The sequence below is a fragment of the Pollicipes pollicipes genome, unplaced genomic scaffold (genome assembly GCF_011947565.3).
Source record: "Pollicipes pollicipes isolate AB1234 unplaced genomic scaffold, Ppol_2.1 Scaffold_4740;HRSCAF=5597_pilon_pilon_pilon, whole genome shotgun sequence".
Taxonomy (NCBI): Eukaryota; Metazoa; Arthropoda; class Thecostraca; order Pollicipedomorpha; family Pollicipedidae; genus Pollicipes; species Pollicipes pollicipes.
The window spans coordinates 3,281,051-3,296,780 of record NW_023596545.1 but is presented as its reverse complement, the minus strand read 5'-3'; the positions used below and the strand labels follow the sequence as shown (position 1 = coordinate 3,296,780).

Below are 15,730 nucleotides of genomic sequence, written 5' to 3'. Positions count from 1 at the left end.
AATGTTTGTCATGCTCTCTCGATGTGTACTCAAAGGTGCCAAAAGTTCAAAAAGGCAAAGAAAAAGATATTGGTGTAGATCAGGTGTCCACCTCTCAATCCCTTCCAAACACATACGCGTTCTCAGCATTATTTTAAGCTCCGCCCATCGGCTTAAGGGCTACTCTGCCTTTGGGCCATGCGTTAACATAAACAATGAATCGCAACAGCCAAGGTTCAGTGCGTAGCTGTAGCATCAACACAGCTGGACTCGGTTAACGCGAGTCGTGCGCAGCCACACTTGGAAACAAACACGTGCTGCGTTCCGCGTCTACCGGCCAGTCCTTCAGGCCCGGCTGCCGCAGAAGCTTCGCTGGGTCTGAGAGGCCTTGCTGGGTCTGCGAGGCCCCGATGTTCGATCCGCCGGTCACGTAAGCGACGCCAGCCGAACTGGGGCAAAGACAAATACCCCGCCAACACAAAGCGCTTGGTGCGGCGCTGGCGAGGAGGGCCGGGCGCGTGCCGTCCCGAGAGGCCGAGATCGCGTCCCATCGCGCTGTGCCGGCGGGCCGGACCGGTGGACCTCCCGGCACGGCGTCCGGGTTTCACCGGCCGCACGAGGGCTCTTATTTATGGCCGTCCTCAGTCTGTGCCGTCCTGGTGACATCACGCCCTCAGGACAGACTGCGACGCGACGCTCCTGAAGCGCGTGGCTGTGCTGCACCGCTGGAGCTGGTGTGGCGAGCTGCACCACTGGAGCGGCGCTCCTGAGGCGCGTGGTTGTGCTGCACCGTTGGAGCTGGCGTGGCGAGCTGCACCGCTGGAGCGGCGCTCCTGAGACGCGTGGCTGTGCTGCACCACTGGAGCTGGCGTGGCGAGCTGCACCGCTAGAGCGGCGCCCTTGAGGCGTGTAGCTGTGCTGCACCGCTGGAGCTTGCGTGCTCCTGCGGGCGATGATCGTGCCACGCTTCTGGGAACGATTGGCTGTCACGGTGCTCTTCTGGGAGACGGATGGCCATGAATATTTCCTCATGGCCGGCTAATCATAATCATCGCGCCTACTACCTATTCGATGCGTGCCTGGGAATTTTCTGATTTCGTGCTGCGATTGACGATGTTGTCTTGGTCTGTGGCTCAATGCGCATTGATCCACGTCCGTGACAAAAGGTGCTAATCCGGAACTGCAGCCGCAGCTCTTACCCCGCCATAATGCCGACCTTTAGCTGTCTCTGGTGCGATCCAGAGGCCAATGACACCGGTCCACCCTGCGGATTGTCCTGTCGATCCCGGAGTTGATGACATTGGTCCACTGCTCGGCCCCCGAGCGCCGGCGCTGACCGCTGGAGGCCAGCACCCGGCTGGCCGCAGCTGGCAGCGCCCCGACACCTGCGCCGGGAGGGGGCAGTCTCGCCGCACCGAGTGATCCCCGTCCGTGACCCCGGCCGGGCGGCGGAGGGGCGCGGTTTCCGCCACGCGCGGTCGGCGCCCCGGCGCAGCGCCGTGGCCGGCTCATTATGGAAGCGCGCGAGCGGCCCCGCCAGTGACGGCTCCATCACCGCCAGAAACAAAAGATGACAGCGTCGCTCTTCAATCACAGCCGACGGCCGGGTAATCTGCTGCTCAAACACGGCTGCGGGGCCGCGGCCAGGGCGCCGTTTACCACCCGACCGAGCGCAGATCGGCGCTGTCTGTCGCTTTGTTCCGCCTTATGGATGGCTCTATCGCTCTGCTAAACGACCGGGTGCCCCGTATTGATTGCCTTTGTATAGACAAGGAGCCGAAGGGAATTCACAGAGAGCGCTGAAAAAACGCTGAAGAGGGAATCAATTTTATATCCGAATATAGCCGCCACACTGTACAACTCAGGAGCGCTCTATAAGGGGCGCGTCAGGCTACACCTATCGCTTGCTACTGCCACCTTTTATAGTAATATGAAATGATCGATTAGCCCACTGAACTGCAGTATCAGATCGCTGCGATCTTTCCGCACTTCACACTTACCAAGTACGGTATGCGAAGACTTTCGTAAGAGTAGGTGCTTTTACTAAAGCGTGCTACTCGACATATTTTAGGCGTTTTAACTCTTCCAATCGCTTCAGCCTGATATTTTCGGTTTATGCCTTGTCCACATCTCCTTTTTATGGCGTTCGACGCGCGTTAAAAAAGTGAAGGCATCAGCAAAACTGACAAAAACACAACCAAAAATGCTTAAAATTGGATCTAAGACCGCTTGCTTGTCACATTGTATATCACACCTGAGGTCCAAATATCCACCTGTACTCTCCTTAACATGCAGGTAGATAAGAAAGTTGCATTCCAAACAGTTTTGCTAATTCTCTACAATAATGACGAAACGAGTTGCTCTTGGGCTCTTCTCTTAAATAGCTCCCTTAAATAGCTCCGTGACCAGGCGAGAGATGGGATAGCACATATCCTGGTTGCAACATCATTGGAGTTATTGAAGAGTATGACACATTCAGCAAAACTGTGGCGCGGGCAGATACCGGTCTGCAGCCTGGGATTATGCACACCGTGCGATGAGCACGTGCACGTGTGAACAGACCATTAGATACACCTTTGCAACCCTACACCATTCCTGCAAGATTGCTCGAAACACTTCAGAATGTTTCAGACCTCAACGAAAACGGCGAATGATAGTACTGATTAGGACAAGGGTCTCAGTTTGAGCTTGTGTGAAGGCCGACACCAGATATCATGACTTGAAACCACGGAGCCATGCACTTTGGAACTGCGTCATATGAGCATACACGCCATGAAAGGCCAATCTCTTCAATGCCTCTTATCTCTGAACAACAGCGTGTCAAAGAAATACATCCCATTTTCTGCTCATGAGCATGCATGTTTGGATATACGCAAAGCTGTTAGATATGCGTAGTCTCATGTTTTGTGTTCTAAAATCATGCTTAGGATTACAACAACAACAAAAAAAAAGCGCCCGCGCCTCCTCGCGCCGGGCATTCGCGACTGTTTGAAATGGCTGACTCATTGACTAAAAACTATTACTTCTTGTACATATCCTAATGAATAGAATATATGTACATGTGAAATGTTAACATAGCCGTGCTTTATTAAACAGGCATTCCAAACGGTGTCTAAAGGCTAAGTTGCGCTCAAACGCGTGCATAACTTCAAGGAAAAGAACCTCCAATAAGTCATCGGTGTGTGGGGCGGGGGGAGGCAGGAACAGCTTATTTCTATTTGTTTACTACGCGGGGCTAAGAACCGATGGAAGTTTTGTAAATGGATAACGGTGCTGCCTTCTTTGCTTCCACGTCACTTGTCGTACCGCATTGTCTTTTCGCTGTTATCTATCTTCCAACCAAAACGACCGATTTAAAGCAGCTATGGCTTTCCTGGCTTCGCATTCGTACGTCAAAAAGATCAACTGATGGATAGCTCTAGAGCGGAAAATTGTGGATGCTCCCCAGTGACACGTGAAATATATGCAGGAAAACATGGATAACAGCCATGGAAGACTTTTACTGGACAAATTTTTCCTTTGTTTTTGGAAGTTGAAGAAGAAAAAAGAAGCCCTAATCCAGACCAAATGTGTTGTCCCATCACGTAGCCGACCGCTCCCCTCCAAAAAAAGTTTGCTAATTTGGTATCGATACGCAAAGTACATGTCATGGCAGCGTGGTCATCCGTTTCCCCGGCGTCCCCGGAGAGCAAGCGCAAGTGTGCGTCTCGGCGGTGGCTAACGGTGCGGGGCACGGGTACTTTCTCTCGGCGCGGTGCGGCGCGGCGCCGCCGACGGCGGCGCGCCGGCCGCGCCGGGCTAGTCCAGTGCCGGCGCGCCGCCCCGATGGACGCCTACCTGCGCGCGTGGTCGTTCGGGTAAGCCGGTGTGTGGGGCGCGGGCCGGGCCCGCTCCCCCGGGGGCGGGCGGGTCCGCTCGGTGCTCCGCGGCGGCTGTGGTGGCGGCTGCGAGAGGGGCACGTGACGGGTGGCCGGCTCCGGCGAGGAGTGACCAGGCGGGGCGAAGGACATGGTGACGACGCGACGCGCCGCGCGATCGGGCTCGGCGACCGGTTCGCGCGGTGGTGAGGCTTGCCACTGGTGTTGCTTCCCTGTGACGCAGACCTCGTGGAGATTGGAGGGTGATGTCGTCAGTGAGGGGAGGCACTGGGGGGGGGGGGGGGGGGGGGGCATCGTAACGGCCGCAGACAGTGAAGCATGGTGCAGTGATAAGGGACGTCTCCGACGCCAGGACAATGTTCTGGAGCGTCAGAAATAGCGCACAGTTATGCCGGTGCTGAGAATGATAGATGACTTTCGTGTTACCCTTCCGGAAGGGGTTGTGGAATCAGCACGACCTGGAGAGTGCGAGAATGATGACAGCGTTTATGACGTCAAAAATATGAGCGCCGAGGGGGTTAGACGTTGGAGCACTAAGTGATCGCTGGGATAATCGCCGTATCGGTGGGCAAACGGCGACATTGTTAGCTGGAAGCTCGGGGCATGACAGTACGATTAGGCGCCAGGGAGGCGGCGTCACGACTGTGTGACACGTGACGCTATCGGAGCCATGATCAGTCTTTACATTTGATTAGTGTCGTGGGAGACACCTGCCGTTGCTGGGACGCAGGGATAAGACGCGGCTGGGTCATGTGGGAGACCTCGGCTCCAAACGACCGGTCGGCACGCGACGCCGAGGCCCGCCCTTTTAACACGCCCAGACATCGTCTGTGCTCCCTCATACAGCGGCGCCGCCGGCGTTGCGCAGGGGTCTGCCGGCGTCACGCCAGCTCCAGCCGCGTCGGCCGGCATCCGTGCCCAGCGTCAACACTTAACGGCTGGCGGCGCCCGCGCACACGCCGACCGTGCGGCATTGGTCGTGAGGTCGCGTAGCGCTGGCAGCCGGCGCCGCGCTGTCCGGCCACTTCGCACCTATTGTCTCGCGTCGTAAACCGACGCCGTGGAGTCGCGCAGCGTTTCCATCAAATTGGACACTCTGCTCAGAGACGCGCGGCATTCTCGGCCGCTGGAGATGGCCATCGGCCGTCCAATTATCCCGCAGCTAGGTTTAGCCTCGGCACGTCCCGCGTTTCCTTGCCTGCGGCGACCGGTGTCCGTCGCTGGCCGGCTCTCGCCGCTCGGACAGCAACGCCGCTCGACGGCCGGGCCCGGCTAATCGCCCAGGCACGCTCCCTGCCCCTCCCCCTCCCCGGACACGACAGCCGGTCTCGTGGCGTGCGCAGTTGACTTTTGTTTTAATTGGAATTAGCCGGGCGCACCTCTGCACGTCGTCGAAGCGCGTCCGTATTTGGCGCGATCAGCTCGCGGCGGCGCCGGCGATTACCAGGCACTCGCGTCGCCGCCGCCAGATGACAATCGGCAGGGTGCAGCGACGTCGCGGCCATTTTGGCCGGACCGGGGCGCAGGAGCACGCCCGCCCGGCCTGTCATAATGGCATCGGGCAGGCATCCGTCACGCCGCGCAGCTCCGCTTCGCGTCGGCCGATCGTGTCGCAAGCCGCGAGCGGCGATCGCGGCGGTGATCGCGCGCGCGTCGCCACCTCCAGGGCGCGTCATGGTCCGACCTCGCCGGCCGCGGCAAGGGTGGCGGCCTACGCGCAGCCGCGCCGCTGCTTTCGATGCGAAGCGTGCGGATTTTGATCGGGGCGCGAGCGAGGTCGTATGAGTAATCAAACTGGGACGGCCTCCTCATCCGGGAGTTCCGCGCATATCACATTCTGATTGCGGATGCTTGCACGGATGCTTGCATGTGGCGTAAGCTTTGTACAGTAGCCTTTATCGCCTTCATCCTTGCTGAGCGGTCCGGCTGCGTGCCGCCTCACCTTTCCTCTTATGCGCTCACGCACTTTGCGCGTTCCGGCTGCGCTTAACCGGCTACGATCTGGCCTAGCCAGCCCTGTCCCAGTCGGGCTTTCCGAGTCTGAACTGATCTGACCTGACCTAAACTGGTCTCCCTGGACCGACCCCAAATGCTATCTTCTTCTTCAAACTCGACTTAACTCGATGAATGCTGTCCGGAGCGTGACGCAACCTACTAACGATCTGTCCTGCCCTACCCTGCCCTTGTCTGCCTCGCTTTACCTTACCCTGTCGTGTCCTCCACTGGCCTGAATTTTCCCGGCCGACATGCGCTGTCCTGATCTGCTCTGAACTCTGACCTCGCCGGACCTGACCTTCCCCGATTCACGAGAGTCCACGGGGGCTAACCCCTCCTGCTGCTCTGCTGCACCGCGGTAGGCCTGAGCTGATAGACTCAGATCTCATCTAGCCTGATCTGCCCAGGTTCACAGGAGTCCACTGGGGCTGACCCCCCCCCCCCCCCTCCCTCTGCCCAAGCTGACGCACTTGACCCTCATCTGACCTGACCCACCCTGGTTTGCAGGAGCCCTCCGGGTGGCGTCTCCGGCGGCAGCGGCTTGCCCCAGGCCAAGGGCACTGACGAGGAGCTGGGCCTGCTGCTGACGGCGCCGGCCGCAGTGAAGCGAGAGGCGGAGGATCTGACGGCGCGCCGCTCGCCCGAGCCGACCGAGGAGCGGCGCGCCGTCATCGTGCATGGCGCCATGGAGCTGGGGCGTGACGAGCCGACCGGCAGCCCCGGCCGCTACGGCGCCGTCCAGCAGCCGGTGGCGCTGCTACACTCCGACTCGCCCAGCCCCAAGGACATGACGGCCGTGCACTACCCGGCCCAGTACACGGGCCTGGCACCGGCGCAAGTGTTTGCCGAGCCGCTCTCGCAGTACAGCACTCTGCCGCCGTCGCCGACGGGCGGCTACGGCGGCGGCGGCGGGGCTGGCCTGCGAGCCGCGCCGTACGCCACCGAGCCCTACTACCGCGACTACTACCCGGCCGAGCAGTACGCCGCCGGCCGCGCCGCGCCGCTGTACGCCGACAGCCAGGAGGGGCACGCCCAGTTTGTGGAGCGGTACATGAGGCCCGGGGCGTCGGCCGCGTACAAGCTGCCGGGCCAGGGCCTGACCGTGGACCTGCCCTCGCCGGACAGCGGCATCGGGGCCGAGGCGCCCACACCACGCGACCAGGCCAGCGGTCTGCAGCAGGTCAGTCAATGGGTGCAGGGCAGATACGGGCAGCAGTCTGTAGCAGGTCAGTCAACGGGTGCAGGACAGATACGGGCAGAAGTCTGCAGCAGGTCAGTCAACGAGCGCAGGGCAGATACGGGCAGCAGTCCGCACCTGCTCAGTGAACGGGTGCAGGGCAGATACGGGCAGCAGTCCGCACCTGGTCAGTTCTATCGGGACCAGCCACAGACTCGGACACAAGTTCTGGAGTTTAACAAGCATCCACTTTCTTATTGAAGGACGTAACAAGACGTCTGTGCAGATGCTTTCCTCCGGCAGATCTATGCTTTTACGGGGAGACCTCCTAGGCTTGCGTTTGAAATGGAGGCGTCTCGAAGGGTCGGCTGGCCTTAAGCAGCAGGCTAGCCATGCCTATAGTCGACGCATCGTTGTTGGTACAAGATTCGGCTCTGCTCTAAGCAGTGACGGTCCAGCTGATAAGGATCGGACCCAGAGAACCAGTGACGGTCCAGCTGATATGAATCGGACCCAGAGAACCGGTGACGGTCCAGCTGATGTGGATCGGTCTCAGAGAACCGGTGACGGTCCAGCTGATGTGGTCGGTCTCAGAGAACCGGTGACGGTCCAGCTGATGTGGATCGGTCTCAAAGAACCGGTGACGGTCCAGCTGATAAGGATCGGACCCAGAGAACCAGTGACGGTCCAGCTGATATGGATCGGACCCAGAGAACCGGTGACGGTCCAGCTGATGTGGATCGGTCTCAAAGAACCGGTGACGGTCCAGCTGATAAGGATCGGACCCAGAGAACCAGTGACGGTCCAGCTGATATGGATCGGACCCAGAGAACCGGTGCATATCAACACCAGATGTTTTTCGAGTTGACATCGGCAAAACGTCCTTGCTGAACGACATGACTTCCTTGTCCTTATTTCGCCAGTCCGTCTTCTTACATAAGAGATGTTGTGGTTTTGGAGTTTGTATTATGCCTAAGACGGATAGCATCACTGTATTCGTCTGACACAAACAAGAAAAAAACAGGCTCATTGTCGAGCGAGGGATGCCACAGCGGTGTCATTTATCTAAACGTCAAAAGGCTGATGAATTTGCTTGAATCTGGCTTGTAAAGTCATGCACCAGAAAAAAACATTGCAATGCGCCACGGAAGTATGCACACTTGTGTATCCAAGCTACGTACAAAACATTACTTTGATTTTTAAGCGAATGCTCTGTACAGAAGAACGTGATGCGAAGCCATGGCCATTCCGTCCGCCATTGTCAAAATGCCTAATCCCAACACAGATGCCGATCTGTGCATGAAGCCTGTCGCTACGTTATATATGGTCAGAGAGGCTAAAACTGTTCGAAACTGCACGTCACGTATCGGTAAAAGCAGTCCTACATGTTGTAACGACGTGTTATTATATTGTTGTTGCATGCAATGCAGGTTTAACCTCACTAGAGATTTTTACGATCCAATGTTTTGCAAGTCGTTTCTCGTTGGTCAGTGTTTTTATCCCTGCAACTACTTTTGATAACTGCCAGCCACTATTTGGCATTGAGAATCGGTCGTATCTTGATTAACATTGCGAATAGCTCCGGTACCGTGCATCATGGACGCATCCGTTTTCTTCTTTATTAAACACAAAGATCGAATAGAGGTCGATCTCCTGCGATGCTGCGTCTCAGAAAGTTTTGCATTGTGTTCTCAGGCAAAGAAAACTATGTTTATCTCCGGAATTTAAGGATCGCTCCGGACACAGGTGGAATGGAAATGAACGAGATATCGTCCCTCTTTTGCCGATTTGGAGATTTCTGTCGGCATTGACTGATGTCGGTGATTATTGATGGACTTCTGAGAACATTCTGCTGCCTTTACCACCGAATCAGCAATGCCAGTCATTATTGATAGCTTTCTGGGAACGGTCTGCTGCTTTTACCACCGATTCAGCAATGCCAGCCATCCTGAGCGGTTACTTCTTGGAACGGACAAGCATTCTGCGCATCCTTTTACCGTTTAGAAACATTCAGTAGTTGCAGCAATAAGATGCCGATGATTTCAGGCATCTCGCGGAAAAACTCTACGTCATCAAGGATGCTTGCCCCGTCGGTTAATTGACAACACGCGGTTAATGCAGGCGATACGAACACGGCTCTGGCAAGTAAACTTGTGGACGGATCAAATTTCACCATTTGGAAACAATCGCGATAAACTAACGCAGGCGGCGAGATCGGAGCGCTGCGCCTGCTTTCTGGCCGACAATGCGGCGCCGCACCTCATCCGCCGCCAATTAGCGCGCTCCGGTCATCGGGGAGCCGACGCTCCGGTCTCCGGCTCCGGTCGCTCCGGTCGTCGGGGAGCCGGTCGCTCCGGTCTCCGGCTCCGGTCGCTCCGGTCGTCGGGGAGCCGGTCGCTCTGGTCTCCGGCTCCGGTCGCTCAGGTCGTCGGGGAGCCGGCGCTTCGGTCTCCGGCTTCGGTCGCTCCGGTTGTCGGGGAGCCGATCGCTCCGGTCTCGGGCTCCGATCGCTCCGGTCGTCTGGAAGCCGGTCGCTCCGGTCTCCGACTCCGGTCGCTCCGGTCGCCGGGGAGCCGGCGTTTGTCGTGAAGTGGAGCGTGTACGTGGCCCCACCGCCGTCTCCGCCAGCGGAGCTGATGTCGGCTGTCGGCCGGCGGGTCGGACTCGGGCAGGGAGCGAAGGCGGGTAGGACGCGGGCAGGGAGCGAAGGCGGGCAGGATGCGGGCAGGGAGCGAAGGCGGGCAGGACGCGGGCAGGAAGCGAAGGCGGGCAGGACGCGGGCAGGGTGCGGAGGGCGGCAGGATGCGGACAGGGAGCGGAGGCGGGTAGGACGCGTGAGCGTGCAGGGCAGGAGGGTATGGCATATGGAGCGGGCAGGGACATGGATGGTTAGGGCGCGAGGAACGGGCGGAGTTCGGGCAGAGGCGGGCGGGGAGTGGGCAGAGCTCGGGCAGGTGCGGATAGGGCGTAGGGAGCGGGCAGAGCTCGGGCAGGTGCGGATAGGGCGCAGGGAGTGGACAGAGCTCGTGCAGGTGCGGATAGGGCGCAGGGAGCGGGCAGAGCTCGGGCAGCTCCGGATAGGGCGCAGGGAGCGGGCAGAGCTCGGGCAGCTCCGGATAGGGCGCAGGGAGCGGGCAGAGCGCGGAGGGTGGGTGGATGAAGGGAAGAGCACGGCGCGGGGAGAGGACAGGAGCAGAGGTGAGCCGTCAGCAAGTAGCGATCGAGGGTGTTCGGAGCGTGAGAATGGGCGGAGATTGGCTGAGCAAGGAGCAGCGGCAGGCGGGTAGGGGCGCTCACCAATCCCCGATATTACTGCCCAGCTGAAACACGCTCCATGCGCAACCAGGTAACCAGTCCAAATAGCCAAACGTGTACATCAGAGATAGAGAGTTTCGCCGGCTGGGTGGGCTGCTTTAACTTGAAAAACATTACGTGTAACTCCGTGTTTTGCCGATGGCCTCGTCATCATGAAATCGGCAGCAATGCTAGCAGCCTCCAACACTAGAGAATGAAAACCAATTACGATCAGAACGCCGTAACCTCATCTGGGCTGACTTTGGTAGCAATTTGCAGTAACGAACCAGTTAATTAAGTAAACCACTGGCATTCCTTAGTAGTTTTTTCTTCTCGCTCATCGATCAGCGACAGCGTCTCCCGCGCGGGCGTGGCGGGCGGCAGTCGTCCAATAGCGGCCCGTCCGCCTCATTTGTCGGCAGGATGGTGTGCGGCATAGCCGCCGCCTCTGCGCTGAATACCCTGCCTTGACCGAGTGCGCCTGATCAGCCGGTCGGCCGGCGCCCCTGACGGCAGAGGGTACTCTAATGGATGTGGGGGCCGCGGGGCCCGCGCCTCAGCCTCATCGAGGCGGCTATCTCCTCCTCTCCCCGGTCGCGGCGATTTGTAAGCCCGGGTCGGTGCGCCCGCGCGCCCCGGGAGGGGAACGGACCGCGCGCTGCGTCTTTTTGTTCGTGTCAAGGCCTGGGCCGTCACTGTCAGCGGCAGGCGCCCGCCGGGGAGCGAACCAGTCAAAGGTATTGTCGCTGACTTAACGGCTGCTGGGGGGGGGGGGGCGTGTGTCACAAGAAACATTGTAGTAGTTATCTTACCTTTTTGCAGTGGATGCAATAGATCCCCAGTTGGCCGTGTGGGCTGTCAGTAGGCCTGTGGTTTTAACATTTACTGACAGCTGGCGCTATTTCGAAGCTCGGACTTCAAACGATGTGGAGCGTTTGAATTTCTCAAAAACACGTACCCACATTACATAGAGTCGAGGCAACCAATGACATCACGCGGAGCACAGGATTTTGATGGTCACTTTGCCGACAGTTCCAAATAATAGCTATTCGCAGACGTAGTGGAGTAAAGGAGTGGCGACCCCCTTGAGTAAAATAGAAGCTAGTGCATCCAAATGAGCTGACTGTCTACCACGACACGTTTATCGTTTTGTGCGCCTCAAAAAGATCACCGGCCTTTCTAGGCAATGGCCTCCTTTGACTTCGTGTCGGTCCCAGTGCTGTGCTTTGACGGCCGGAGGCACAGATGTGCCTGACGTATCGTCAAACAGCGTTAGAGGTCACACGCGTACCGTTACCGCTGCCTGACACCGGCCGAAGGCCGTGTGTCATCAGGTGGAGAACAGCTACGCTCTGGTCTAAACTTGATTGCGCATAAGTCTTGATTCACGTATGGATCTAGATCTAACTTGTCCCATGCAATCTGAACATAGTTTTCCGTAATTATTCTGCAGGAGCTCTAGATGTACCATCCCACAGAGTTTTTAGTGGAATCCTTTCACTGGACTCCTTGCTCGCCAACGCAGAGACGCGATTTGTTCAAGATCCACACTGGACTTGCCAAATGCTGTCAAACTATTTGTACGGCGGTTGATTAGATCAAACCACCTTGGCTGTATGCGAAAGTCATTTAGAACGCTTGCGATATCTTGTGTCTTTCAAATCACGCCATTTAGATAATCTCGACCCAACCGAACCGAGGGTTGAGTGCAATAGATCAGTCTCCATCCTGCAACCACGATAAAACTTTCGAATGTCACCATTGCCGCAAGCTGAGGCTCTGGCTTCCAGCCTGATTTGGGTTTGTCAAGCAATACTGAGCTTATTCAAGCTGGCCTGTTGCTGGCCTGTGCTTGAGTTAAAATGCAAACAGCATTGATGTTCGGGAATATCGGGTTTAGATATTCTTTATAGCATTAGCTGTGTGCATGTCATATTTTGTCCATTGGCAATAGCGTGTGAAGCATTCCATTTTCTTCTAATATTTCAAAGTTGTTGTGCTGTCATGGACTTTTTTCGGAAGAATTCATATGCTTTTTTACGCTGCTTACACTTTTGACGAGTCTTTTCAGACCGGCAACAGGCTCGAAAATTGTTTTTTTTTAAATTGTTCGGCAACTAAAAATTGTTCGTTTTCTTTGAAGGAGCGGATGGCTCAGGTGCATATTCTAGCGGCATGCCCAGTGATTGCCATTCTCGAACGTTGACTGTAGAGAATCCATGAAATGGCCTCGAAGGATCGCACCCTGCCGCTGCTCGGCCGGTGACGCCGGCTGCAGCGGCCGGCGCGCGGGCGTCGGCCGTCACCCCTGCCGCGGCAGCCCGCTCCCCGCCGGACCTCCACGCGCGTCTCTGGCTGCGGCCGGCGCGCGGGCGTCAGCCGTCGCCCCTGCCGCGGCAGCCCGCTCCTCGCCGGACCTCCACGCGCGTCTCTGGCTGCGGCCGGCGCGCGGGCGTCAGCCGTCGCCCCTGCCCCGGCAGCCCGCTCCTCGCCGGACCTCCACGCGCGTCTCTGGCTGCGGCCGGCGCGCGGGCGTCAGCCGTCGCCCCTGCCCCGGCAGCCCGCTCCTCGCCGGACCTCCACGCGCGTCTCTGGCTGCGGCCGAGGAGTCCTGCTCACCACCGGGACACGCCGCCGGCTGCCGACGGGCCGACCTTGGCGGCCCGCGGGCCCAGAGGGACTGCGCAGGCGGCAGTTACGCCACCTAACGGTGCAGCTCGGCCACCGGGCGGTGCAGCCTGCACATGGCGGCCGCCTTTCACGGGCTCGTCTGGCGCGGCGCGTGCCCCCGGGCGCTGGGGATTAGGTCCCCGCCGTCGGCTTCGCGTTCCTCTCGACAGCGAAATGGGCGCACTAATTATGGACGCTCACGGCCTGAGACGGCTTCTCACGCGCCGAACGCACAGGGGGAGGGGCTGAAGGGGTGCGCTCCAGGTGCCGTCGAGTCGTGATTCCCGTTGAAGTGCGGTAAAGAGAGTCAGGTTTAGATTTTAGGAAAAGGTCGTAGAAAAGACGGGAGCGTTCGCTGCTTTTAATTTTACCCGTCGTAAAGGTCGGTACGTTTCCTCCCGTAAGTAGCCGTTACCATCACCTCTTTATGGATGCTTCCAGCGTGTCATCACCAGCTAATTGTCAGCTGATGTAACCTTAGCCGCTTTCCCGAGGCGGCTGAGCGCCGTTGGACTGTGGGCGCCACGGTCGCAGCGGATGCCAGCAGTGTGCGGGTAGCGGTGTCTGTACGCTGGAGTTAAGCCACCCGTTGTATTAACAGGCGACGCTAATCTTCCATCTCTGTGTTAGGCATCCCATCCACTTTATAAGCTCCCAAGCTACACAGCCTCACCGGCACATTCGCCTGTTGGGAAACGTAACGCCATGCTTTACTGCTTGGTCCGAAATCCCCGAACTCATTGGTGAAAGTGAAATAAACATGGATCAGGTAGCACTAAAGCTAAGGCCCGCCTGGCAGGCGCCGATTGCCTAAATAAATAATACGATCCCAGCGTTTTACTGCGCTGCTATGCGTGAGTGCTCAGGCATGGCTGCGCTTTCCGATGTAGCAATCTGCTCTGGCGACCTTGTCGGTATTATTCGATGCGACCTTGTGAAGTCCCGCGTCACAAATGGTGACAATATTTTAACGTCAGGAATGGCTTTGGGAAGGAGCCGTTAGCCCATACGAATGACGATATAAATTGTCGAAACTGCCGACAACGATTACGCATTCCATTCAGGCGGGATATGTTTTCCGAGCGCACCTCTTCAGACTGATAAAGCGTTGTGAAGGCCGCCGCCATTTTTTGTCCACCTCTCGTCTCTCCCAGGGAGACCTGTTAACGCAGCCATCAGTCTGGCTCTCTTCAGCTTTTGCACAACTACCGTGCCCACGCCTTATAAGCGCGCTCTCTTGGCATGCTTCTACTCGTCTTGCTCACCGCTTTGATGACATCCCGCCCAATAAATGTTTGTGCTGAGCGGGTTGAATATTAGTAACATTTACATACGTCCATAGAATCCCATATATCTAGAGAGCGAGCAGTCCCGCTGGCTCCATGCCAATGACACCAGCAGCGTCTGGTTCGCCAACGGGCAAGGCGGTGCCTTGGCACGGACCGTACTCAGCAGCTGAGACGACTGAGTGCGGCTTAACGATGGACTGCAAGGTGACCGGCTGGCTGTTAATAGGGAGTCAGCTGTGACGGACGTTTAGGGCCTCCACTGACAGTCAGGCTAACGATGGACTGCAAGGTGACCGGCTGGCTGTTAATAGGGAGTCAGCTGTGACGGACACTTGGGGCCTCCACTGACAGTCAGGGTAATGATGGACTGCAAGGTGACCGGCTGGCTGTTAATAGGGAGTCTGCTGTGACGGACACTTGGGGCCTCCACTGACAGTCAGCGTGGGGAAGAAACAGAGCAGCTGAACAGTGGGCACTTTAGAGATGCGCCCCACGTCGTCCCGGTACTCAGCTTTTTGAAGGTGTACAAACGCCAGTTGCGCTGAGAAACTTGTGCCTCGCGATCTTTTTGCAGTAACTCTGACACCAGGAGTGGAGTTTTACAGCCCGTCAGGGTCACGGCACTCTTCCCAGCTGCAGCGATCTCTGTTGTGTCGGCAGTGGTTTTGAGAACCGTCGTTTATCTTGATACACAATTATTTGCACACTATTGACGGCTGGTTGCTCTCCCCCCCCCCACCCCCCTCTCTCTCTCCTCTCTCTCTATCTCTCTCTCTCTCTCTCTCTCTCTCCTCTCTCTCCTCTCTCTCTCTCTCTCTCTCTCTCTCTCTCTCTCTCTCTCTCTCTCTCTCTCTCTCTCTCTCTCTCTCTCTCTCTCTCTCTCCCTCCCGTCCCACGCCCCAGTGAGTAGCGTACAGCCGGGGGCCCCGCTCTGTTCCGGGCTGGAGTCGTCGCTCCCAATCCAGTGCCATGCCGCCCGGCCTACACAGTCAGCTGATTGGCAGCTATTTAAATCGACCTCTGCCGTCAATCAGAACGCAGGGGCGATTCAATGACGTCATCTGGGGTCACCAATCCCGTCACCTGGGGTCACACAAACCGTCCCTCCTAAAGACCGTCACTCACGGAGCCGGTACAGCTTCCGAAGCAGATGGCGCCTCGCACTGACCGGACCAGCGATGTTCCGTTTGGAGCGGTCCTGTTCACAGCTGAGAGGAGGGGTCGGGGGGGGGGGGGCATTGTTCATCTCCTTCGCTGAAATGTTACAGGGTCGGGTTTCTTGGGACGCATCAGCCGGTAGATAAGGAATTTCCTTTGGAGGCCTGCTACAGTGCGACCTGTTACCGCGAACAATGACAGGCACCATTACCAGTAAAGAGATGACGGGCGGTCAGCGCGGCCTACATGACAGGGGGGAGGGGAAAGTCGCGAGTTCGGTGATGCAAACT

General features: G+C 57.7%; 1 protein-coding gene across 1 annotated transcript in view; it reads left to right on the top strand.

Annotated features, from left to right (window-relative positions):
- The first annotated feature begins 3,797 nt into the window (after window positions 1–3,797).
- LOC119098576 (protein grainyhead) overlaps window positions 3,798–15,730 on the top strand; it is a 31,675-nt gene continuing 19,742 nt past the window's right edge. The window contains exons 1-2 of the mRNA XM_037221545.1: window positions 3,798–3,836; window positions 6,360–7,032. Coding sequence (XP_037077440.1) covers window positions 3,805–3,836; window positions 6,360–7,032 — 705 coding nt within the window. The 5' untranslated portion in view covers window positions 3,798–3,804. The remainder of the gene's footprint in view (window positions 3,837–6,359; window positions 7,033–15,730) is intronic.